At 38.3% G+C, this 24,447-nt stretch overlaps 1 protein-coding gene across 1 annotated transcript in view; it reads right to left on the bottom strand.

Annotated features, from left to right (window-relative positions):
* Positions 1-23,412, bottom strand: part of TRDMT1 (tRNA aspartic acid methyltransferase 1) — a 29,080-nt gene extending 5,668 nt beyond the window's left edge. Inside the window, exons 1-9 of the mRNA XM_082299023.1 lie at positions 23,348-23,412; positions 14,825-14,934; positions 13,121-13,197; positions 11,597-11,668; positions 8,116-8,181; positions 6,551-6,620; positions 5,170-5,253; positions 4,308-4,678; positions 284-341 (exon numbers count right to left, since the gene is read on the bottom strand). Of these exons, the coding sequence (XP_082155149.1) occupies positions 284-341; positions 4,308-4,678; positions 5,170-5,253; positions 6,551-6,620; positions 8,116-8,181; positions 11,597-11,668; positions 13,121-13,197; positions 14,825-14,934; positions 23,348-23,411 (972 nt within the window). The 5' untranslated portion in view covers position 23,412. The remainder of the gene's footprint in view (positions 1-283; positions 342-4,307; positions 4,679-5,169; positions 5,254-6,550; positions 6,621-8,115; positions 8,182-11,596; positions 11,669-13,120; positions 13,198-14,824; positions 14,935-23,347) is intronic.
* Between the last annotated feature and the right edge of the window lie 1,035 nt (positions 23,413-24,447).

The following is a 24,447-nucleotide window of genomic DNA, read 5'->3' as shown; positions in this document are numbered from 1 at the left end:
TCACATGCCCCCACAAAACCTCTGTATGACATGACACATAATAAAATAACTGCAACTCATATTCTCCTCACAGAGAGACACAGATGTAATTTTGGCCTAAACAAACTGCTATTTAGGAACACAAAGTAAACCAATTGGAAACTCAGTTGCCATAAAATGTACATTTGAAAGATTTTTTTCTTATAATATTCAGAATAACAAAGGAAAGACAAAAACCCCAAGCTTTAAAACAAGTCTAGAGTTTTAAAACTAGTCATTCTAATATGTTAGACTACACACTTACCTCTACATCCACTGCTGTCTGCAGAACTGAGCCTGTCCCTTCTACATAGTGTCCATACCTCAACAACAACAAAAACAATCTCAAATTAATATTTTCACTGGATTTCATAGTACTGTCAACTGCAAAGATGCAGGGAGGTTACTTAGGTTCCTTTGCCTTGATTAACAAACAGCCTCCTGGACAGATACAGCAAAAGGCCTTGTTATAAACACTGCTAACCCCTGGAGTGCAGTACCCTCTGAATGTGCTCTCTGGGGATGAGTCTGCACTCAGTGCACAAGGGTTCATCCACACTAGTGCCTTATATATGGCAACTACATAAAGCCAAGGAACTCGAGCATAGGACCACCAAAAAGAGCCATCTACATTGCCTAAACCAATTTTACATAAAAGGCAAAGTATGTTAAAGGTCAAATGGTCCCAGGGGTTCAAATTAGCTCTCCTTATTCAAAGGAGGACCACTAGTGTGACCCTCCAGCTTTCATGTCAAAGCATTAGGAACAAAGTGGTTCAGTCAGGTTTAACTTTTGGTAGCTTGTGGATTTTCCACTGAAGGAAGGCAGATGGCCAGGCATCTATGCGGAGCAGTAGAAGAAAGAACGAAGAAGAAAAAAATTAAATCCAAGTAAACAGTAAGCAAACTTACATTCTGAAACCTAGGATAGCTGCTCTGCATGCCTTGTGGTTGATTGCATAACAAATTGTTTACTCCGAAGTCTCTTTAAGGCTGTCATTTAAATATAATTACGGACTTTCAGAAACATGCTCTGTTGGTCTAACTATGGCAGCTTGAACATTCTGAACAGAAAGTGACTGAGTGAAGACAACAGATGGCTTTGCACTGTGGAACGACTTCAGAAGATCCCCAGCGTTAGAGGGACGTGGTCTGCATCAATTGTTAACAGATACTATTCTCTAGTTTTATCTGTACAACTGTAAGGACAATTATAAAGGTCTTTTGTTCCACTTGGGACCCATTCCTAAAGCATGGCAGAAGTTATGTTTCAAGCCTTTCTAATTCCACAGTGAATAAAAGAATACTCTCGCTTCAGCACAAGACAAAATGACCCAGCATGGCTCAATCTTGAGTATTTCATCCTCAGCTGAAAAAGCTACAATTAGTTCTGCCAATAACAGCCAGAGCAGCACTCATTTTAAAACAAAGTGGTTACAAATCTTCCTCAAGATCAGAAGACCTAAACACTGTTACAGATTAAATACATATGGAATTTAACTGTGTTGTAAATACATCATCTTTAGCTGGTTAGTCACATTCCGGAAATTCCCTAACACCAAGTTTAACAATGTAATGCACACACAGCATTGAGGAATCCTCATCTTCCTCTTATATAGCATCTGGTAATATTTCAGTTTAATATAACTGAGCCAAAATAAATAATTGAGGTAAATTTCTAAGTGGTATTGAAGAGTTTTATTCAGAGAAATAAATGCTCCTGTCTAAATAACTGGCACTAGAGTACAGAACTCCTTCCCTTTCCCTCCCTCTCCCCCCCCCCCCAAAAATCCAGTTGGTGTCCATGTGGTTTGATGGCCATGTGTGTATGTGCATGTGTGTGTTGGTGCTTTAACACAAATGTGGGCATACGGCTAATGTAATGCTAGCTGGATTGTTATTAATTATTATTGAAGCTGCTGACTACAGGAAAGTTAACATTCCTACCTCAGACCCAGAACATAATTAAATTTTGTCACAGTAAAAAAATGATGTATTGATTTTCTGACATTTCATTCCAAGTTATAATGAAAGAAGTTGGCTTAAGAAATTACAGTCTTCAATTTTCATCTGATTCAAGATTCCCTCCCTCCTTCATTTCTGTAAGCTTTAAAAAAAGTCTTTTCATTTCATACGTGTATTTTTTATGGTTATATTGTGTCCTGTATTATGACTGACAAAAAGTAATTTCCACAAAGCGAGAAAGCTCTTCTGTAATTGATATTTATGCTATTTTGAAAGGTATCGCTTCTCTTGTCAATAGCATATCAAAAATGTTAACTATGTCCAGAATGATTGTAACTAGGGAAGTTAGATATAATTTTCTTTTCCCCTGTCCTTTAAAATAGTCAATTTCCTCTCAAAACTTCAGTCACCACAAATATACTCCAAAGAGAAACCACGGTGTTGGTAGTCTCATGGAACTGAGCAATCATTCACTAAGTGCCCAGGAATTCAGTGTCAGAAGGGCATGCAGAATTACGTGCTTGATCTCTCACGCATCACAGGCCATTACACTTTGCTGTATACTCCACCAAAGCCTTTCAGAAGACATACTGATATAGCCAAAATCACTGATAAACTATCAGTGTTTGAAGTCCCTGAATTAGCAAGGACTGGAGAAGGCATACCCAGATTATTTCCATCACTAAACCTTGCTAGAAATATGTGATAACCAAAGAGAAAAGAGGGAAATTTTTCTCCCACTCTCAAAGCTGATGCTCAGTGTGACTTAGAAGAAAGACACCAGACAGGCATAGCAGCAGAGGGATTCTCTGTACTACTTGGAGTGCTGTTCCACCCCATTCAGGGGTCTTTTTCCTAAATGTCAAGCTTCAGAGAAACATAAAAACAAAACTTCTGGAATAGATACAGCAGGGACTTATTCTTGGCCTCAGAAAGTGACTTCGATGAGATGTAATTATAAATCTTCTCTTAATGCAAAGCTGTAAATGAGATGATTACATTGAGAAACATGTTGGCAACCTTCCTTCCCAAAGGCTCTTGAAAAACGGAACAAAGATGGTAAATCAGACAGAACTACCACCACAACTACCTCCATGTCAGCAGAGGGTTAAGAGTCATGTTCCCCTGGTGTCAGATTTCCCACCACTACATACAGAGACTTTATATTAACTACTCAGGAGCCTCCTTCAGTGTGATTTTGATAAACGTGACCACAAGCTACCATGACGTGTTCTAGTGAAACCACAAGTGGCCAATTAATTTCAATGACACTTAAGGCATAGATAAGACACATGAGACACCATTCTGGCTAAGGGGTTTTTTTGACTATTCTAGTTAAGAAAGAGATTCCAGAAGATGATGACTTTCCCACAACTCAAAAGAATGAAGGCAGAAAAGGCACATACATATATGTCAATGAGACCTTGGGGAAGGCCTTTCCCATTGAACTTTTGAAATTCTTTTTCTTCTTTTTTATTGTCAAAAATGTTAAAAATCAAAAAATCTGCAGGAATTCTGTCTATCTGGCAGCCTAATTTCTGGTAATTAAAAAGAAAGTTACAATTAGCATTAACTCATCATCCAAGCCATCTTATTGAAAGATTCAGTGAATTCAAAAAACCAATCCAATTAGAAAAATTTATCAGTATTAAAAATTCCAAAAAATTTCCAGGCTCCAACTGGAATGTTTCAATACAAATACATTCAGTGGAAAAGCTTCTCACCAGTTGTCCACAGAGTTTCAGAACACTCACCAACTTCCAGAAGTCAAACTTAAAATTGCATGGTACGAATCAGAAAACTACTAGACAGAAAAGCACTGATGTTCTGCTCCATCAAATATGATTTGTAATGCAGCAACCTAACTGGTTTCATGACAATCCACAGCTATTCTGATCTACATAGCTGAAAAATCCAAGAAATCAATAAAATGTACAGTGGAGACAGATTTAATGAGGAATGGATCTGTCATGCATGACACTTTGTAACTTCATTGAGCAATATAAAGCGATTCATTAATGAATCAGCACTATACCAGTCTACTGGAACCATATTTCCGCAGGGGTAATTAAGCTTCTGTGAAGGTCAACAACAAATGGCAACTGTCTTTTGTGAATGCCTTTTTGGAGTGGGCACATGATGTTCTGCCAGATAGATTCTCATGCTGGCATTCCACTGGATCAGCAAGCACACTATATAAGGAGATTTCTCTCAAAGGCCTAGAATTTTTTGATGAAACACCTCTCTGTGATTTTACAGGACACAAGTGAAAATACACTTAAAATTTCAGGACATGATTTAGCAAGACATTTTCTTGCAACTTACCCTTTTGTAAAGCATGTGGATCTCCGGCAGGTGGGTTTAACAATGTCTAACAAGAAAGCATAGCGCAATAAGGACTTTGGTGGTAAGAAATACTGACTCATTTCTTCATTTTCCTCTTCCAAGAAGTCTTTTAGCATTTGAATAGAGGAATCATTATCCTGATCACATTTCCTTTCCATTTCTTCTACTGTTTCAAGCTTAAATAGAAAGGCCCCTTTTGGTAAATTCTTCTTGCTGCTGCAATCTGGACCAATATTTGGATCCAGATTCTTCTCCTCAGAGGACAAAGAAAAACTGGTTTCACCCTCTTTGTCGGCAACTTTTTCCTTGAGTAAATCTTCTGGATCCTGATCTGGGAATCTTGTCAATATCTAAGAAGAAAGTGTGACAAAAATAAAATTAAAGAACTGCATTTAATAAAGAACTTGACATTCCACCATACGGCGAGTAAGAATTCCTTCAGAAACGCTCAGAATAAAGCAAGCAACCTTTTGATGTTATTTTCATGAAGATTTCAAAAGCAGTACCATCGGGATTTGTTGACCTATCACCAATGATGTCAGGAAAAACTACAAATAATTGCCTTTGCAAAAAGACCTTTCCAAGTGTGTAAAAAATGGAGCAGGCCACTATCAGCATAGAAAACACATCTCCCAGCTGTTTAGAGCCATCTAAGCCATAGACATGCATATCAGTCCTTACAAAACTCAATATCCAGGCTGAAAAAAGGAGGCAGAATTTAACTTTTCTGTTGGTATCACTCAGTCTTCTTCTCCATTCATCAACACACACCACTAAACCAAAAACTTAACCTTCAATCTTCATCAAATGAAGCAAATTCAAGTAACACGAATAGACTCACTTGGCCAGGAGACTGAAAGGAAAACGGTTCGTGGTGAAGCTTCGCAATTAGAAAATATCGCAGCCTAGAATTGGGAATGCCAAGCTGTAACCAAAATTCAGAAGCCTTTAGTCCATGTGATAGGTAGAGAAAAAGTGGTCTACAGCATCATACAAGTTATCTGACATTACATGCAGTAACAGAACTACAACATACTAATATATTTTGTGACTTCAGAGATATCAGTATTGACAGAATCAGACTCAAAGAATGGTTCGTGTTGGAAGGGACCTTTACAGTCATCTAGTTCAAAGGCCCCTCCTGTGGGGAGGGACACCTTTCACTAGATCAGGTTGCTCAGAGCCCCATCCAAACCGGCTTTGAAGACTTCCAGGCATGGGGTATCCACAATTTCTCTGAGCAACCCGTTCCAGTGCCTCACTATCCTCATCATAAAGAGCTTCATCCTAATAGCTAATCTAAACCTACTCTTTTAGTTTTAATCCATTGCCCCTTGTCCTGTCACTACAGACTCTTGTAAAAAGTCCCTCTCTGTGCTTCTTTTAGTCTCCCTTCAGGTACTGGAAGGCTGCAATTAGGTCACCCTGAAGGATTCTTTTTTCCAGGGTATTCTCTAGGTATTAGTTGATAATACCTACATACTTTTAAGTTCCATACCTACATGCTTCCAGAGAACCAAGTGAACAATTATTCTTTGCATCTTGTAGCTTTTACTTTATAAATGAATATGAATGCGAACAAGATTTTATGTGGTGCAAGAAGAAAAATTTACATGCCTCACGATTTCTTGGGACAGATACTATCTGTTTTCTGTTAAAACCAAAAGGGTTTCTCTTTGCCTTTTTAAACAAGGAATTATAAGACACCTAACAATTTAATAAATCTACCACAACTGGTTTTCAAGCTACACTCTATCAGCTTCTTTCAAATATTTATGGTACTTCACTGATTCCAGTTAGTCTTGCACAATCAGAATCTCTCTCAAACTTTTTTTTAGTTGCCAGGGTAACATGGAAACAAAGCTCCTCCTCCCACAAGAAACAGTCACATTTTCTGTGCTGGGAAATTCAGAGGCACAGCACTTCTGAAGCAATGAGGCTCCTGCAGGGAAAACCACCTTCCTGGTTACAGTGTAAATTCATGCCTTCTTAAAAATATCAAATGGCAGCAAAGCAGTATGGAACTAGGATCTGAATACAAACAGCAATATGATTATGCTAGTATGAGAAATCAGAAGTCATGCCAGATGGTTTTCTCATTCAAGTGTATCTTCAGCTTTGGGCATGACTTTCTTTTCTAATACAAAAGAGCATTTTCAAATGTTCTTGCACTCAGTGCACTTTGAACTATTAAATAATATTAGAGCAATTTTAGTACTCACACAAGTTGGAGATAAGAGAAATTCCTGATATTTAAATCCACATGTTGTTAGTGTTTGCAAAAGTTCATTTCTGAAAAGAATCAAAAAGCAATTTTTCCCTTCACAGAGTCTTTAGCCCCTTTATTTATCCCAAATAAAAACAGATTAAATTCAACATCATATTTACCAAAGCATTCATTGAAATAATTGGGGAGCAAATTACCAATATAATGTCATCCATTCTGAATTTGAGAGACAACATACAAGTTCAGTGTTAGAGACTATTACACATTCAAAGGCACCTCACTCATACTACAGTGCAAATGCCTCTTCAAAAAATATCCCATCTCTAGCAGAGTAACTGTAGTGTGTCAACAAGGAAAGTAATCAGAGGGCAAGATACTCTCTTTATTTGGAATCATAAAACAGGAGATTAAAACCACTACAAATAGCTCACTACTTCCCTCTGCTCGCATACACAGCACCAGTTAAGCCTAACAAAAAGGCTAAGTCATGGGATGACAAAAATCAGTGGCTTTGACTATAAAAGGGAGGTGGGACTGTAGTTTATAAACAATGGAAAAAGACTGTAAGGGAGACAATCTTAAAAAGACTTTTCTTTTGTATTCCATGCAGACTGCACTAGGTAGGAACTGTACAAAAGGCAGGAGCTGTGGCCTGTATCTGGCACTGTATGGGAGACTGCATCCCAGGTGTCCTAAGAGAAAACAAGCGTCCTAATTGGGGTGCTTTCTGAAGTACAGCTTGTCCCAAGCACTGGCCAGCAAGGCACAGCGTAGGGAATGCCAGGGTCTACAAGCCAGGACCATGAACACTTAACCAGTGATAGAGCTGAGCATGACTCCCAGCTGCCTGCCAGATTTGCTAAGAGCATGATATGCAGGGTGGATGTTCTCTTGGTTCTTTAAGGAATGCTATGGAAAGATCCTACTCTATTCCAGCAAGAGCTGAGAAGTAAGACTGCAACTCTCTCTCTCCTGCTTTGGTCACAGGAGAGGAGAGTGCTCCTTGCTGTCATAAGGTAACTGTAGTGACACTTTCCTCTTCCACATTTCAGACCAAGACTATATACAATCTTACTGTATCTCTGGACCATTTGATGGCAGCCCTGAAACAGGGATAATCCACTATCAACAAAGGTACTCAAGAAAGCCCCTAGACTGTTCTGTGACCTTAACACAAGATACCAAAGATAGTATGGGCTCCTGTCATTAAGCCCCTGAAACCTCTGAGTGTTACACCAATTGTTATTTTTCCTTGAAAATTAATACTGACCTTTTCTAAAGGAAGCATGATCATCAAATCAAATCAAATACTCATCAAATCATCAAGTGAAATTAAAAATAAAATACCATTGCAATGTATTTTACCCACTTAGAGAAATAAACAGGTATCTAGCAAGTTCTTTTCACAACCTAAGAGTTTAATTCCTGTCCCATCTCAAGCTACTTTGTTAACTCCCATTCTAGGAAATAAAAATCCCTTCTAAAGAATAAATCCCTTCTCCTTCTAAAGAATATATCCTTTTTACAAACTAAAACCTGCATATATTAATTAGAGTTTACCTTGCAGAAGAGGATTCAAATCCTTTAACATTTTCTAAAAGTAGGTATTTTGGAAGCTTCTGAAGCCTATGAGGAAAAAAAACCAAACAAATCAGAGTAACAAGATGTAAAACACAGTATATGCATCTACAGATTTCTTTAGCTACCAGAAAGATCAAAGTATTTCCACATCATGCTAGCTGTAAAGTTTAGCATCCTTAAAAAAACAAAACTGAATTAAAAATGTGGACTGCTGGTAAAAACCACAAACCCCACTTATATTTGGATGAACAGCTGTACCCTCTTGTACTCCATGCATGTACTTTTGAAAATGTTTATCACTCTTCATTTCCTAAAGCACAAGATTATTATTCAACAGATTAAGTGTGTAATAGGAAATAAAATTGTTGGGGGAACACCAACTGCTACTTAGCCAGAAAACTGTTGTTTTCAAGTACTTGTACCTGAAATAAATGTCAAAATGTCACATCAAACCTAACTGACAACACATCAGAACCAGCATTCATTCAACTGATTTAAGAAACACAACATGCTTAGAGTTCAAACTGCAGATATTCTCAATTTTCTATACTTGAATTTTATTTTGATAGGGGGAAGGGAAGGAGGTGTCTGAGCTTTAACAAGACCAGTGCAAAGCTCTGGAAATAGGCACATTCCAAAAGCAGCATATTAAATCTCTGGAGAAATGCACAGGCCCTGTGACAGGGACTGTTTCAACAATTTAGAAGCATAGATGATTCAGATTCAAGTCTCTGGGAATATTTTGTGGCACTGATTAATTCTCTAATAAGGCTAATGTAGACACAGAATGTCTGTCACACACTGGGATTTCAGAACAACATACAGAAGCAGGATATTAATACTCCCAGACAGCAGCTCCATGCTTACTGAAGTTAGTGACTTTGGACTTCCATTGGAACAAATCACAGCAGAATTTGTTTTAGCACAGTTTTAATTACCACCAATTAAAGACATCACATGAATTAAAAGAACCAATGCATCTCACAAGAAACTAAAAAATGTACAAAAAACTATGCCAAATTTTAAAATAGTAAAAATAATAGTGAAAAAATAATACTAAACTGAAGAAAAAGCAACACCAGCCAAGTTCCTTGCAGAGGAATGGAGAATATATCGGTTGGTATGTCTACTCACACTCATCATCATTGCCTACTATGAAACTTCTTTTTCTGCAATGAATCCAGAGCACAGCCTGCAATGCAAGCTCTCATAGGGGATTGACAGATCACAAAGCAAGTAATCACTGTACAAAGAGGAACTGTTAAGTACTTGGCAGGTATTCACATTAAAAATGTTTCTATAAAAGCAGCATTTGGATGTTTTAGCATTGGATTTCCCCAGGTTATGGCTTGGACACGATAAACAGACAGTATCTGGACCATTTGGGTTGGACTTTGTTTGTTGGCTGGGTGCTCCAACGGTTTCCCAGGTCTTTCCAGACCTTGAAATTGTCCTTTCCATTATCTCTCGTACTTGTCATCCCAGGCTATCTCTGAGCCTCATTTCAGCAATATGTCATTATAAAAGGCTGAACAAAAGGTAAGTACATCCAAGGGATGAGAAATTATTTTACAATTTTTATAAACTGCATGCATGCCATAGCAATTTAGAATATAAAGGGATAACTCCTAAAATAAGAATTTCCTTTTTTTGGGGCTGAAGTACTCCATACTCAATGCCTCACAAATGTATCATATTCAAAAAACACACAAGCACTATCTTAGTAAAACACAAATCTACTGGAACTGAGAAACTCTACAGAAGCCATCATGTTGAACCTTCTAATGACTGCTTAGAGTAGGTGCTGGTTCAAGAACCCTCCCCAAGGAGATAAGGAACATTTCAGGGTCTCCTGGGATGCTGAGATAAAAGTGAGACAGCCAAGCCCAGGTCCTTTGCATCGTCACGATAAAAATGTATATCCTGGAGTGTCTAAAGCTTTGGTTTTGAGAAGGAGAAGCTTCTGCCATTTATCCAGCTAAGCCCACAGCAACTGGGAAACAATATTTCTGTATTAATGCACTACAATGTCCTAAAAGCAGCCAGCCTCTTAACCATGTCTCTGTTTAATGGAAAGGAATCTCCAGGTCAGGATTCCTTTAAGGATATGAAAGGTACTATTATTCTGACAAATTATTAACTTACACAGTATCTGCCAGGCTTTATTTATCATTTTAAAAGATTAGTTGGAAACCTGTGTTACATTTCCTGTTCCACAAAAGACATCTTTTGCAACACCTAAACAACCCACGTTCTCTCCCTAATTTTGTGTCCCTGCCAGAGGGGAGTAGTAATAACCATTCTTTTTACTCATGAATTGTCTAACTTACTGGGCTACAGAATCTGTGATTTGTTTTGTGTTCTCTGCCACAGATTTCTTACGTATGGCCCTGCCAAGTCACTCAGCCCTTCTGTGTCTGTGCTCTCTTTCTGCTCATGACAAGGGCAAAGGCACAGTTCCATTTAATGTTGTTGGCTGCACACAGTTTCTAGAAGGATGAAGACGCTTTTCTCCCAGTGTTAACAGCAATTTGAAAGAAAGGCTTTTTGGTACTGGTTTCCTTCTGTGCTGAAACCATTCATGTAAAAAAAAAAAAAAGTAAAAGAAAAAGAGACACCAAACATCCCTTTGTCCTTCTCCAATCTTGAGAGCATGATGAACTATTAGAGGAATATACAGAGAACAGCTGTCCTAGTCTCCAGGTGAAGCAAGACTGCCATTAATACAAATAATTACGGCTGTTTTATTAGGAACTGGGATCTGACCAGGCAAAAAATGACATATGAATACAAAGACAAGGACACTGTTCAGACAATGCAGTGCTATTCAAATTCTTTAGTATTACTACTCAAAACAAGAGATTGTACTACAAACCAAAAATACACAATTGGCCTCAAGATATCTAGAAGCAGCACCAAAAAGAACAAAGACTTTAAGAAAGAATGGAAGGGGTTGGAAGATGCATTGCATTGTACAATCTATAGTATCTTTAAACTAACTTTCAAATGGTACATCTTCAAAAGATGACTATATGTTGAATCTAAGCTTTTGTAACCTGGTATTTTAAAAAAATTCCATGTTTCCATGAGACCAATAGGCAAACTATTATATAATCTACTCCAGCTTCTACATAAAATCAATGCAAATTTGATGTTGAACTGAAAAGAACTTTTTTTCATTTATCATATAGGCACAGTTTAAACAGACATGCAATGAAAAGGAAAACAGACAATGAAAGCATATACAGCAACTGTGAAGTGATTACAGCATTAGTAAAATACAAGCATTTGTAAGTTACATATGATCATGTGAAAACAAACACAGAATACAGCACAATACTAGTAGTATCCCTCTAAAACATTAATAGATGACTTGTCTCACTAAAACATAGAAGACCTAGTTACAACAAAACCTAGTTACAAAAGAGGCTTTAGAATTGCGGTAGAAGTCCATTTATACCTTGGGAGAATATCAAGGATATAGAGAAAGCTCTTTGTCCGTGGATCGGCTACATCACCTTGCAGGCCAATTCTAAGAAAGAATAAAGAAACACCTGCGTATTACTCAGAGCAGACTGACATTTTTCTACAGAATGCTGACACTTCGCTTTGAGTTTCAAAAGGGGAGTCTGCAAAAGCATCACATATAGACAGGAGGACCCTCTCACAGGGGCAGTGTCCTGAAAGATGCTCTAAGGAATGAAAGTCTGCCCCTGGAATCCATCAGCTCACAACAAGGTTAAAATTGAAGCATTCAGTAATGAAATCCACTGCCCAGTCTGCAAAGCCTTTAGCATTCTGGTCTTGTCCAGCAAAGCCTTTGAACATACTCGGCTCTGAAAGAACAAAAAAGCCCCACTGGGTTTCTGGGAATACCCTGCTATTTTGCACTGAATATATTAAATGATTTCTATTAATTAAAACCTCATTGTTCACCATTTAGTAGGATTGAGCCCCACATGAATAACTTTGGAACCAATTTTGTAACATTAAACTGGACAGATTATGTAGGTTACAGAAATGATAATGGTTCCAGGCCTGAGTTTCCCTAGCTTATACTTTCATTAGCTCATAAAAAAAGAATAAAAACTTTGTAGAAGAGCATTACCATGTATCTAAATTAGTCATACACAGATTATTTTTTCATCCTATTATAAAGAAAAGAATCTGAAGAAATTATTCCTATATACATCATAAGTTTACACTAATTCATTTGTATAGATCAGCACCACTTTACAAGAATTTCTTTTCCATCTTAGAACATTCAGTGAGATATACTTTCTTACACAATCAGAGCTACCACCATCAACAGACTTTTTTCATGAAGCTACTACTTTGCATGAGTGCAGTTACTAGAATCTTACCTCCACTGGTCACTGCTGTCAAATGATATGAATTACAAGCCAATCTGACAAATAACATCTCAGTAAACTCAGTCCTTAATCAGCAAGGTATTTCTCTTCATCATCCACAAAATCATTTCAAAACCATTATCCTTCCAGTTTTGGCTAAAGTAGAAATATTCTTGAGAATAAACTATCTGTGCACATGTGCAATTTTCAAAGTACAAATAAAACCAGATTACACGCTTAAGTCTCATGAAGAACTGAGAAATTCCAATACTCCTTCTGGAGTTGCCCCAGGAGAATATTAGATTGATATCTAAAAGGAAAGGCAGCACTCCTAAACACTAAATTTCACTAGTAGAGGAACAATACAGTACACAAAATTGGTGCTGTAGGAAGCTTACTTAATTTAAACTGAATTAACATACACATATGCAAGAAATGTGATCAACAATTAAGATGCAAATTGCTGCATTTCTTTCATTTCAGTAATCGTGGTGAACAGAGCTACAACACATTTGCTTAGGAAGAGAAAGACACACAGATCACCCACACATAATGTCACTCTTGAAAACACTTCTCCTTTGACCGTACATAGCGCAACAACTGCACTTCTTTCCCAAGTGTGCTGTATCTACCTTGTAAATGGCTGACAGGGAGGACTCATCAAAATCATATCAAAAGATAATCTGTCAAACTCCTGCAGCGTTATGCCCTGAAAACAGAAAAAACCAGAAGAATGTTGAGTGTTGTGAACTGCGTAAAACTCTCGAGTCATCTTTCAGATCAAACTACCCCTGTTATTTCCACTGTATGCAAAAAACTACCTCATATCCCATTTGACCTAGTAATTTCAAAATCTTTTCTACCTTGGCAAACCATAAAATGTAAATATGCATTCATTGCTTTGAATAGAAAACAAAACAATAATAAGGTAGTATTTATACATAATCTTGAGGTTTTTATCTGCTCATTCTTTGAGGTGTGTAGTGGCTCTTTCAGTAGATACTGACCTGTTATTTCTCCCGAAAATAAAGTATCATTATTCAGATATGAAGCCTTTGTACATCAAAACCAGTGTTCACATGCTCAAAATATGTGAAAAAATATCTGAGAATAAAAGTAGCTCAAATGTAAACATGATAATTTTTACAGATCCAAACTATGGGTTTTCACTCTTAGGAGCTCACTGGCAATGCATCCTGTAAAGTTTTTTTCATTCTAGTTTTTGCCCAGTAAAAAATATTCAAAGATATTGTATGGCTGAAATTCTCCTCTGCAAAAATATTTCTGCTCAGAAAAGAAAGAATTAGGTCTGCGGTAGGAATTAATTACACGGGCACAAATTCCTCTAAACTCAGTTTTCACCAACACTAGAAGGTCAACATACTAAGGGGCCAGGAGGAAAGAAGGACAATGATCAAATAACTATGACTTGGACAAAGAAATCACTCCTTACTTATTTTGAAGGATATCTATATAGCAAATGTAACATAACTAACCTCAGAAAACAAGACAAAAACTGCTATTTTTTTCCATTAAATTTGAAGAAGATGTTACTGACTAATAATCTGCTCCTGTCTACTATAAGATGACACAGGCAAGAATTCTTCTTCTTTTTCCATTATAGAACTATAAACTATCATTTAGCTGGTTACTATTGAGTGCTGAATAAGCATTTAACCTTTAGCCACCTATTTAACTCTTACTTAAGCTGTTGTCCTAAAACAGAAAAAGTATCTTTTACTGTCATGTTGTAAAACCATAAAAGATTGAGAAGTATACAGTAATTTATAACTCAATCCAGGCAAAACTCCATGCCTAGCTTGCCTCTCATTTATTAAAACAGAATCCAATTTTACTTAGTTATTTTTCAAATAATTTGGAAAGTGGCAGAATTCCTAAAACATTTTATCTGTTGAACCCATTAAAAAAATGTAAGACTGTTCCACCTAATATATTTTGTTGTGTTTTTCTGAGCTCAACTATAACTACAAAACAAAGGCCCCAAGTAATTTAATTAAATTCTTTCAAAGTACAAGAAAATATTTTTTTAATCTAAAAATATGATTTTTGACATTCCTTTACTGATGGTAAGCATTCCTCTTGACATTTATGTAACCTTTCTTGAAGCAGCAGGCAAGACTTTAAGGAAAAGCCTGCAGTATGAATATCCCTTTTACTTCAACAAGCAACCACAGTACAAGAAATCAAAGTTATTGTAGAACTGCTTAATTCATAATAACATAAATATTTATTTTTCTCTGGTTACTAATAAGGACAGTGAAAACAACTTACATCTACAAATCCCAGACTACAGTAAAAATACATTAATTACTCACCTCAATAGTCTTTGCCCATAACTGCGTGTTGGGAAAGTTGTGCTTATAAACATCATTGGCAAGAGTGTTCACATCAACAGCAGCAACAACTTCTGCATATGTGCAGCTTTCTAAAATTAAAAAAATAATTTGAAAACTCTATCTAATCTTAAATACTCTTAGAAGAATGTATTTGCTCAGTTGTGTTACAGCTACACTCAAAAACAAAAGGTAAATTATACAATCAAACTCTGCTGTGTTGTCTTTGAAACTTTGAATTAAAAACATACTGTTTTTCTACTCATATGGGCAATACTTCCCTTCCATATATATCCAGAAATGGAAGTTAACTGTGCACTTAATTGGTAGATAAATAAATTCCAAACAGGGTGCACCTTTACAACGTTTCTACCTGCACTCTGCAGGTCTCTGTGGCCAGCAAATTCCCTGGCTACAGGAACCCCAAGTCAACCTGCCAAGCCCCACCGCCACTGCTTTATTCACTGACAACTTACAAGATCTAAGTGTGTTATTTTAGAGGAGCACTACTTCTCATTATGAAAAAATGGCACCAATATATTTGATGCATGTCTACTCTTCCAATAAAACTTTTAAGTTGCCTGAAAAACATTTGTGCTTACATTTCAGTAAACCCTTAGGCCTCAAACTCAACTGCTGCCTCCTCTGAGTTAAAGGTCTCCAAAATACCAAACTTGGCAGCTTCTCCTCTCTTGCATAGAGGTATTATTGAAGAGAGGACAGTGTAACAAATATACTCACAGCTAAAACCCTGAAATAAAAATACACTAAAAAGAATGTAAATACACAAGTGTTAATTTATAGAGTAAAAGAATAATAGGTTCTACAGAAGCCAAAGAGATAAAAAGAGCAGTGTTTACTCCATTGCTCATCATGTCACACTGTTTGTTATTACTAAACACAATACCTTCACTGAGGCTTTTTATCCAAGAAGATTGGCTGTGGTTACTGTTACAGCTGCAGGCAGAGAAGTGACCCCACCCCCTGATACCCAAGATCAGTTTCAACCACCAGGATATTTACATTATGGTCAGCATTACAAAGCCTCAGATGAAACACAGGCAATTTAAAAAAAAAGAAACAAGGCAAATAGCCACATGCCTTTGAATAATCTCACAATATGCTCAAGTAACACATTAACAAATGACCTTATGAGACAACTTATGAATTACTGCTAGTCAGCTAATTATTTACAGTTCGAGAGATGAAAGCCCAACTGGGATGACCTCAGTGGATTTAATTTTGAATGATGCAGTTACCATCCATCTATTATCTTTCAGATTTTCAAGCTCATTTTAGTCAAAACCAAGATGAAAGAGAAATCTGGGTATTGAAAAGATTGTAGCAGACATTTTAACAAGGACAAAGCTGGTTCTTCCGGGTTTACTTGGTGCAATCGAGGGCAAAAAGATAAGGATTTTCACAAGATAAATATTTACAGACCATTAAGGGTCAACATACAAATCATTATTTGCTATTACTGTCTTGACCTTTTGACCATAAGTTGTAACTGAGAACTAAATACAGGTGTATCCACAAGGACAATAGAAAGACTACACCTGAGATTACAGAACAGGTATGTTAACACTGACACCTAGCGTGAAAAGCAGCTGGAAAATGTCTCAATTTACAAACGTATTCAAGAACCAACACCTGCATCTTCCTAAAACAAAGCTGCAGCATCTAAGTAACAGGAACAAACCTCAAGTACTGTTAAAGAGACTGTTTTTCTCACCTATTCCCTCAGTTCTTAAAACAAATCATCCTGACAAGCTAACCCTTACTGTGTTTTCCAGGTACTACGAAAGAAAAATAAAATTAAAATTAAATACAATTTTAAAAATCAAGACCCTCAAATTATTATCTAAATTAACACAGAGTTTAAAATTGGCAATTGGGAAGGCAAGCTGTGTGCTTTCTCTCACAACTCATGATTCAGATACTCATCTTTTTTACTGTCATCCATCCAGTATCTCCCTGCATCCATGTAAGAAGAAAAAGCTAATGGGGATTTCCAAAAGCCTGGAAGTACTGGAAGAGAGGACATAGCTAATAGTAACCTATTGAATCTCCTTGAAATACAGTTCAGTCTAAACCAGAGATGTAAACCAGCATGGAAAAAAGACAGGAACTTTTCCTGAAGTATTCCACCTGAGATCCTCTCTTCCCATTTCAAAGACCTGATAATTTTTTCAAAGCTTCTTCTCCTTTTCATTTAAAAATTGAAGCTCACTTGGGAATTCCTGTTACAGAACAGGCTTCCTCTAAAAGCTGATTAAGCGTATTTGTGTGGAAATGCCCTGGAAACGCATGAAGGAGCTTGAGCAGACAAGCAGCTCACACATCCAACCTAACAAAGAAAAGCTTGTGTAAATTTCAAACAATGTGAAAATGCAACATCTTTAAAGAACTTCTCCTGAAAGTTAAATAACTTTATATCAAACTGTGGTATTCTGCTTTGCTATAGCAATTACATTTACTACTTGAAAATTACTATAAGGAATGCATCATAAAATAAGCCTGAAAGCAGAATCTCAGAAAAACAGAATCAAGACTGTGTTTAACTATCCCCACTGATGAAAGGCACAAAACCAACTCAGGAATTGCTGACTGGAGGGATGTTAAATCAACTCCCCAAAATACATAGCAGAACTTCAATTCAGTAAGAGACACAACTCTGGAGACTTTTTTATCCCCCTCCAAACAAGTACATCCAATTTTCGAAACACAGCTATTTAAGAGAATTACAGCAATGCAGAAAACAGTATCATTTTATTCAGACTAATAAAAACATAATACACATTTCCTAAGTGAAACTAAGAGGCTGCTGGAATACTTGATTTGCAAGATTCCTCAACACCAGTTTTTGAGCTGAGACTTTACATTTCTGAGCAAGACGACATAGTTTAAACGGAAGCCACAGACATGATGAGGAAGTTACTCAGGGAGGTGTTACGACTTATTTTTAGGCAGACTACATTGTAATATTCTGTTTTGGCTGAAAGCAGGTGAAATCAAATTTGAATCATTCTAAAAGTAATGTACTGATTTAGCACTTAAAACCTCTTGGACCCAGACAGCTCAGACCCAGAAATTCTTTAACTGCCTAAAGAGGCAGCAATCACACTTTGGGTCCCAGTTCTCTGCTTTACTGAATACACAACGCTTACAAGCCCTTTCAGATATGGAGTTGTCCTTCATGAGGGAAGGGACACTGCTGTAATGATTGGAAGGTGATGCATTCGAAACAAAGGAAGACAGGATGCGTGCATTAGCTTCTGATTTGAAAAAGTAAACCCAAAGAGTGTCCCGTCAAATGCCAAAAATAAAATTTCCGATGTTAAAATAGCTGTCTTTTTCCTCTTCAGAATTGATTCCTTTGTCATGCCTTTCTGCAGACCTTAAAATTAACATAGATCTGTTTATATTCACTACTGTACTTTTGCAAGAGAGTCATCAATGTCAACAGAACACATGAAATACACTGTGCTATAGCAAGGGCAGTTTGGTGGATTTCAGCATATTGGAAAACAGGAGCCAGAAAAATTATCTATTCTGACAGGTATATAGAAACGGATGGAAAAGGGAAGATTAGTCACAAGTTTTGTCAGTCCTGTTTCCTTTTAAAACAGAACAAAGATTTAACTTCTCATTTGTCAGCTCTTGGCTGAAATGATTAGGCTGAACTGTCCATGGCTACAGTCATCACGACTATCAGTAAATTTGATACTTCCTTCCTGCAGGATACTTAGCAACTTCTTCCACTGCTCTGTTTGTGCAGGATTTGATCATGCTAAGCCATAGAAACTTTATAAACTTACACTATAGCATAGCTGGCACCATCCTGTGCTAAAAAGGGCTATATTTCGGACAAGCATTAAATTGAGTTTAGGTGTAAAAACTTGCTCAAACCAGCAATATTTTTGTTTTGCATTGTGCTGAAACCTAAAGCTCCGTGTCAGTTTTGTCTCCTTTGCTTCTCCTGGTGGGATAGCTATGCTCAGTGTAAATACACACACCAATTTATTATGCTGTGCAATTCACAGAGACAATCAAATAAAATGAATAAACATGTATGACAGAGCACAAGAGACAGAAATTTTTACTCTGTTAAATTGAAATATAACAACTGCAGAGGAAAAATATCACCAACTTTATCACTGCAAAATTATGGTATTTTTTAAAGAATGCCCTTTAATTTTTTATGCAAGAATACTTTTTTCAGGGACCTGGCAGAATTACAAATGCTTGTGGCAGAGATGTGGAACCCATCTTTCATGGGAAAACTGCCTAAATTAATAAGCCAGTTTAGGTTTGTTTTGGTTGGGAAGGAGGAAGAGCAGGCTGTTTGTCTGATGGAAAGTTGCTAAGGAAATGAATTTGTAGCCATAGATTTTCTAAAAATAAAACACTATTTTTCACTGCAGAAACTCTGCACTTTATAAAGAATGAATTCACTCACACACACATAAAAAAAGTATCAGAGATTTAGACACATATGACTTAAACATCAATCTTTATAAATCCCAAAAGGTTTGGGGCACTGGGTGGGAAGAAGAAAGAAATGCACTTCCATCCCTTAGCTTCCTCAATCTCTCAAGAGTGTGAATATGAACAGACTCACTGATTTCTGACTTTAACTAAGCTAAACTTTCTAAATTGTACATTTTTGCAAGTTTTGGTGTTAAAATATTATTATAAAGTATTCAAAATCTAAAACCAGAAATTCTGCATATGCTGAATTATCTATAGCTAAAGGACCAACAGAGAGCTAGAAAATCCCCAAGACTTTTATTTTTCAGCTTTAGACTGAAACCTAAATTCAGGAACAACCTTCCCTTCACCGTCAAAAAGAACATGATTCAACTATGAAGCCATGTACTCATAACTTCTACATACTCTTTACAGAGAAACACTTAAAAGAGACTATAAACGTCCATCAATATGTGAAAATTCAATTATTTCTTACTGTAAGCAAGGACAATCTCAAAACCAATTGCATACCATTTGGTGCCAAATGCATTCTACATTAATGACAGCTGCCAAAACAACAAACAGCCTCATCCTGCAAGCTGTCCTAAAACTAAGTTTTTGAGAGAACACAGTCAAAAAAGGCATCAAGGTAGAAAAGTCAGCATCAGATTTCCCGAAAAATACCTATTTGCCAATTGACACGCTGGTAATTTCACAGAAAAGTAGAAAGTTGGACGAGCTGAACTAACCATAACTGACCCCATAACATAGCGAGGAACTAGCCTACCAGAGCTGCAAAATCCCTTTTGTAAAACAAGGCTTTCCTGGGATGCTGTCACTGAAATACTCCACGCTCCCTCTGTTTTCAACATATTCCTATTATTTTTCTTGGCTTAAAGATTCACAAGAAACCATACGAAGATAATACATTATTATATATAATCTACATCTATCGTGCATCTGGCTTATGAAAGCACTGGCACAATGGAGGCCTTTCTTTCAAACTTCATATTTATATGGAAAAAACCACCACAACCCTTCTAATATTTCTATACATGATTTAAAAGGAAGATGCTGAACAATCTGCCAGTTGCTAAATGGAGGATAGGATCAGAGACCTTTTCAAATAGCATGGTTTCATGTACACATATAGGCCAAAAACATATACGAAACCCATTATTAAAGTACTTACAGAGGAACATTCACTTCTTTTCTATTTTATTTGCACGTAAAAGCAAACACTTCAATGTTCCTTGACCTTACTTTGTTCCTTCATAAACTGTGTAGGAAAGCTGAATCCAGATGTCTAAAGGACTTTAAAAAACAGTAAAAATTATCAAATGCCCAAGTATCTCTCTGGTCCCAAACAAAATCCAATTAATCAAAAACAGTTTTATATAATAACCTGTCATTTAATACTTAATTCAGTGCAAATTTCGTAGGAACCTTTTTATTCAAATTGCCTGACTATTACTTTTAACAAGACTCTAACCAAGACTGTCATCTAGAAGTGTACGGTTTGGACCATTCCTGAGACAAAACAATGCTTATGGGCTGAGTTCTCATAAGCTTCCCAGAAAAATAAGCACCCAAATTGAAAAATGTTATACTAACTCTAATGTAAATAGTTTTTTGTCTATTCACTTCACAAATTTCAATTGGTACTTGACCATTTTGCACTAGTTAGGGTCATTTACACAAAAAATAATGTAAGTGTCCTTACTTACAGTCCTTTCATCTGCTTTGGCTGATACCACTACAGAAAAATCTCAGTCTCACTATTCATACTTACTGCAATTTCTTCAGTCAAATGTAAACCCAGAAGAACAGAAATTACAACAAAGACTGACACTGAAGCAGTTCTGTTCAGCAAATTCAGAAACAGCAAACATGGAAGCAAATTTACCTTTTCAGGAAATAATAATACAAGGGGCTTAGTTAAATCCTTCAGTCTCCAAACTACACTGTATAGGTGACATGATTTCAAGACTTCATGTGTGTAGTAACTATCCACTGGGGCATCACTAATTCTGTGTACCTTTTGGATAAAAGAGTAGTCTGATAATCTAATGACGCATTCCCACCCTCTTAAGTATTTACTGAGTTGCAAGTGATGTTTTCGCAGGTGGAAATTCACAGGATACCACATCTAGCATTATAATTTACTAAAAATTGCACAACACTACTGAACTGCCCCAAGACATCTATTATTATGGCAAGAACACAGCTAGATAATTCAGTAAAGAGTGAAGGAACCATGATGTAGGCTAACTTTCAGGAACCAGTCCACTTTCTATGGAAATATGGAAATTGTCTACAATACAACAAACATGGATGGCTAGCTGTGGTGGCCGATTGACCTGTGGTACCGGGGACAGAGAGAGCTCTTGGTGAGACAGTCTCTGGTGCCAAAGACTTAGGTTACAGTGAGGGAAAGAAGCCTCTCCCAGGATGCCGTGTTGGGTTTCGGTAATGTACCCCAGTTCAGCTTCCCCGCTTGGCTCCTGTGTTAGCCACAGCCCTGTACTTACCCTGAGCTGTCACGTGCTCGGGGTCATTTGCCTCTGGAAACCTTTACAAGCTGTAGCAATGAACTGCTTTCTGTGGAACTCTAAGCAAGGACCCTTCTCAACTCCTTGCCGTCGGCTCAATATTACTGAAGCCATCCCTGCGTCTGTGCGTTCATGCGTGTGAGCCACAGAGCCGTAGGGGATGCAGTAATAGCTAGCCATCACTTTGGAAATCTGGCTACTAGAAAAGCAGCACGTTACCATTAGCATGCACACTATATACAAGGCATAACACACTCTTTTTATTCTAGAAAAACTCTCACATCTACAGTTCCAGACAAAGCTATACTTTCCTCTTAGTATTCTAAGAATGTCTCTGGAAATAAGGAAAATACATCCTCAAAATAGGTGGTTAGGAACAATGTAGGAACCTATTTTGTTGTGTATTTTTATATATAATAAATACATTATATTTTATATATTTTTATTTATAAATAAAGCATATATACACATTCAAGCAAAAACAGGATAGTAGAAAAAATGCCACTCTGATAATTGTGAGTATGTTTCAAGTAAATAAATGATGCTAAATGGATTTCACTCCCAAAGCATCCTCTTAACATTCCATAGCTCCAAGGAAAAATAGCAAGCTAAGGCAGGTTTCCACTTGATCTTTCAATGACAATGCTCTCTGCTAATGCTCCTGAAGACTGAAGGATTTGAAGGATTGTAATTACAGTTAAAATTATTATGGTGATTCTCATAAATTATACTAATGTGTGTTGAAACCTGGACTTCAAAGTAGTAAGGTCCAGGGTACTTTACAAAGGAAATCAATAGCCCTACCTCAATTTTCAATTTGAGGAAGCCAATTCACAGTCTACAGGACCTCTTGAAGGTCACCCAGGCCGTGCTTTAACAATTCAGCAAATTCATCTCCAGGGTTCCTTGTACCAGATCAAAAACTCACCTGGGCACATGGGCTGGTGTGAACGCTCTATACCAGTTCAAATTACATATTGAATTTTCATGTTTATGTTATACCAGCCTCAGATGGTCAGGCCCATATTGGAACATGGCTCAGCTATTCACCTAACTATGGCCCATGAAACCAAGTCCATGTGCATGACAGTGGGAAACCCTGGCTAATGTGGTTATCATCCTGGGCACCTCACTGATCCCGATCCCATCTCCACCAGGGGTGCGTCTGTATTAGACACAGCTCATAATAACAAACACAAAATCATGGCCTTTCCAGAAGCAGCTGCCTGGTCCCAAGAAGGAGCAGGGATGCCTTATTTCCGTCGCAACGTGCTCCTGGATACCTGGTGCCGACACGCCGGGCTGGACAAGGGGCTCCGGGAGAAGAGAGGCCACCTCTGTCGTCCCCATCGAGAACAGGGCACCCTGCATAGTCCCCCCTCCCTCAAGGGCCGGGGTCCCCTCGAGAGGATGGAGCCCCCGAGGGCAGGGTGTCCCGGGCGGGGCAGGTAGCGCCGGGCCCCGCGGGACGCGCCGGTACCTCTGAGGGCCTGGTGCATCCCGCCGATGCCGCTGTACAGCTCCAGCACCCGCAGCGCCGCCATGCTCGGCCAGCCGCGCCGCCCGCCCGCCCGGCGCCTCCCCGAGCGCCGCCCGCCCGTTCCGCCGCTCTTTCGTTCCCCCCACCCGCCCCGGCCTGCGCCGCACCGGAGCAGCGGCTGCCCGGGCTTGGCGGTCGCTCGGGGAACCACAGGCGAACCATCCCCGGCTCAGCCGACCTTGCCACCCCCTGAGGTGTCCGTGGGGCGGCTGCTGCCCGCGGCTCCGCCACCTGCGGCCTCCAGGCAGTGAGCGGTCGGGAGACGGACCCGCTGCCCGCCGTGACTGCCTTGGCGGTCAGGCGAAGCTAAGGCGGGTGGCGCGGGGACAGAAGGGGACGCAGGGTGGCGGAGGGGCTTGTCCTCATGAGGGGGTGTGTGCTGTCCTGCCCGGGGGGCAGCTGCAGCCAGTGGCCTCGGCGGTGCCATGGGCCCGGGCGTTTCGTGATTTCGGCGTAGGGTGCTTTTCGAGAAGTCCTTTCAAAGCCCGCACGGGAAAGAAGGAAATAACTGATGGAACTGCCTTAATTTGCCCCAGCGCTTCTTGCTAAATTGAAAAGGAAGAGGCTACTCAATGACACTGTTGCCCCTGAAAAGTAATCCGGTTTTTAAACAAATATTTTTCATATACGTGTGTATGTGTGTGTGTGTGTGTGCATCTCAACCAGAGTATATATGTTGCAGACTGTTACATGGGTTACCCATCACAATCAAGCAGTCAGTCACCTATGCCTTAGTTTGCAGATTCAGATTGTAAAGTGAAGATGAAACATTAAAAAAAAAATCAACCAAACCAAACCTGAACATGTTTCTCCACTACTTTCTTGATTGAATTAGATTGTTGGGGAACCTTTAAGAAACCTGTCAAAAATAAGGTGGATTTAAGGAATATTTATTTTTTCCTTAGAAGCTGCCTCATACAGCATGTCATAGTAGCTCCCAACTCTTGACTTGCAGTGGGGGAAGAATTTTTAGCTGAAACTGGAGGGCAAAAAAGAGGTAAATCTGCTGCCTTTCAACACACTCCTCCAGAATATAGGAT

The sequence above is a fragment of the Coloeus monedula genome (assembly GCF_965178545.1).
Source record: "Coloeus monedula genome assembly, chromosome: 1".
Classification (NCBI taxonomy): domain Eukaryota; kingdom Metazoa; phylum Chordata; class Aves; order Passeriformes; family Corvidae; genus Coloeus; species Coloeus monedula.
Note: the sequence above shows the minus strand (reverse complement) of the source record. Positions and strands in the feature narration are given on the sequence as shown.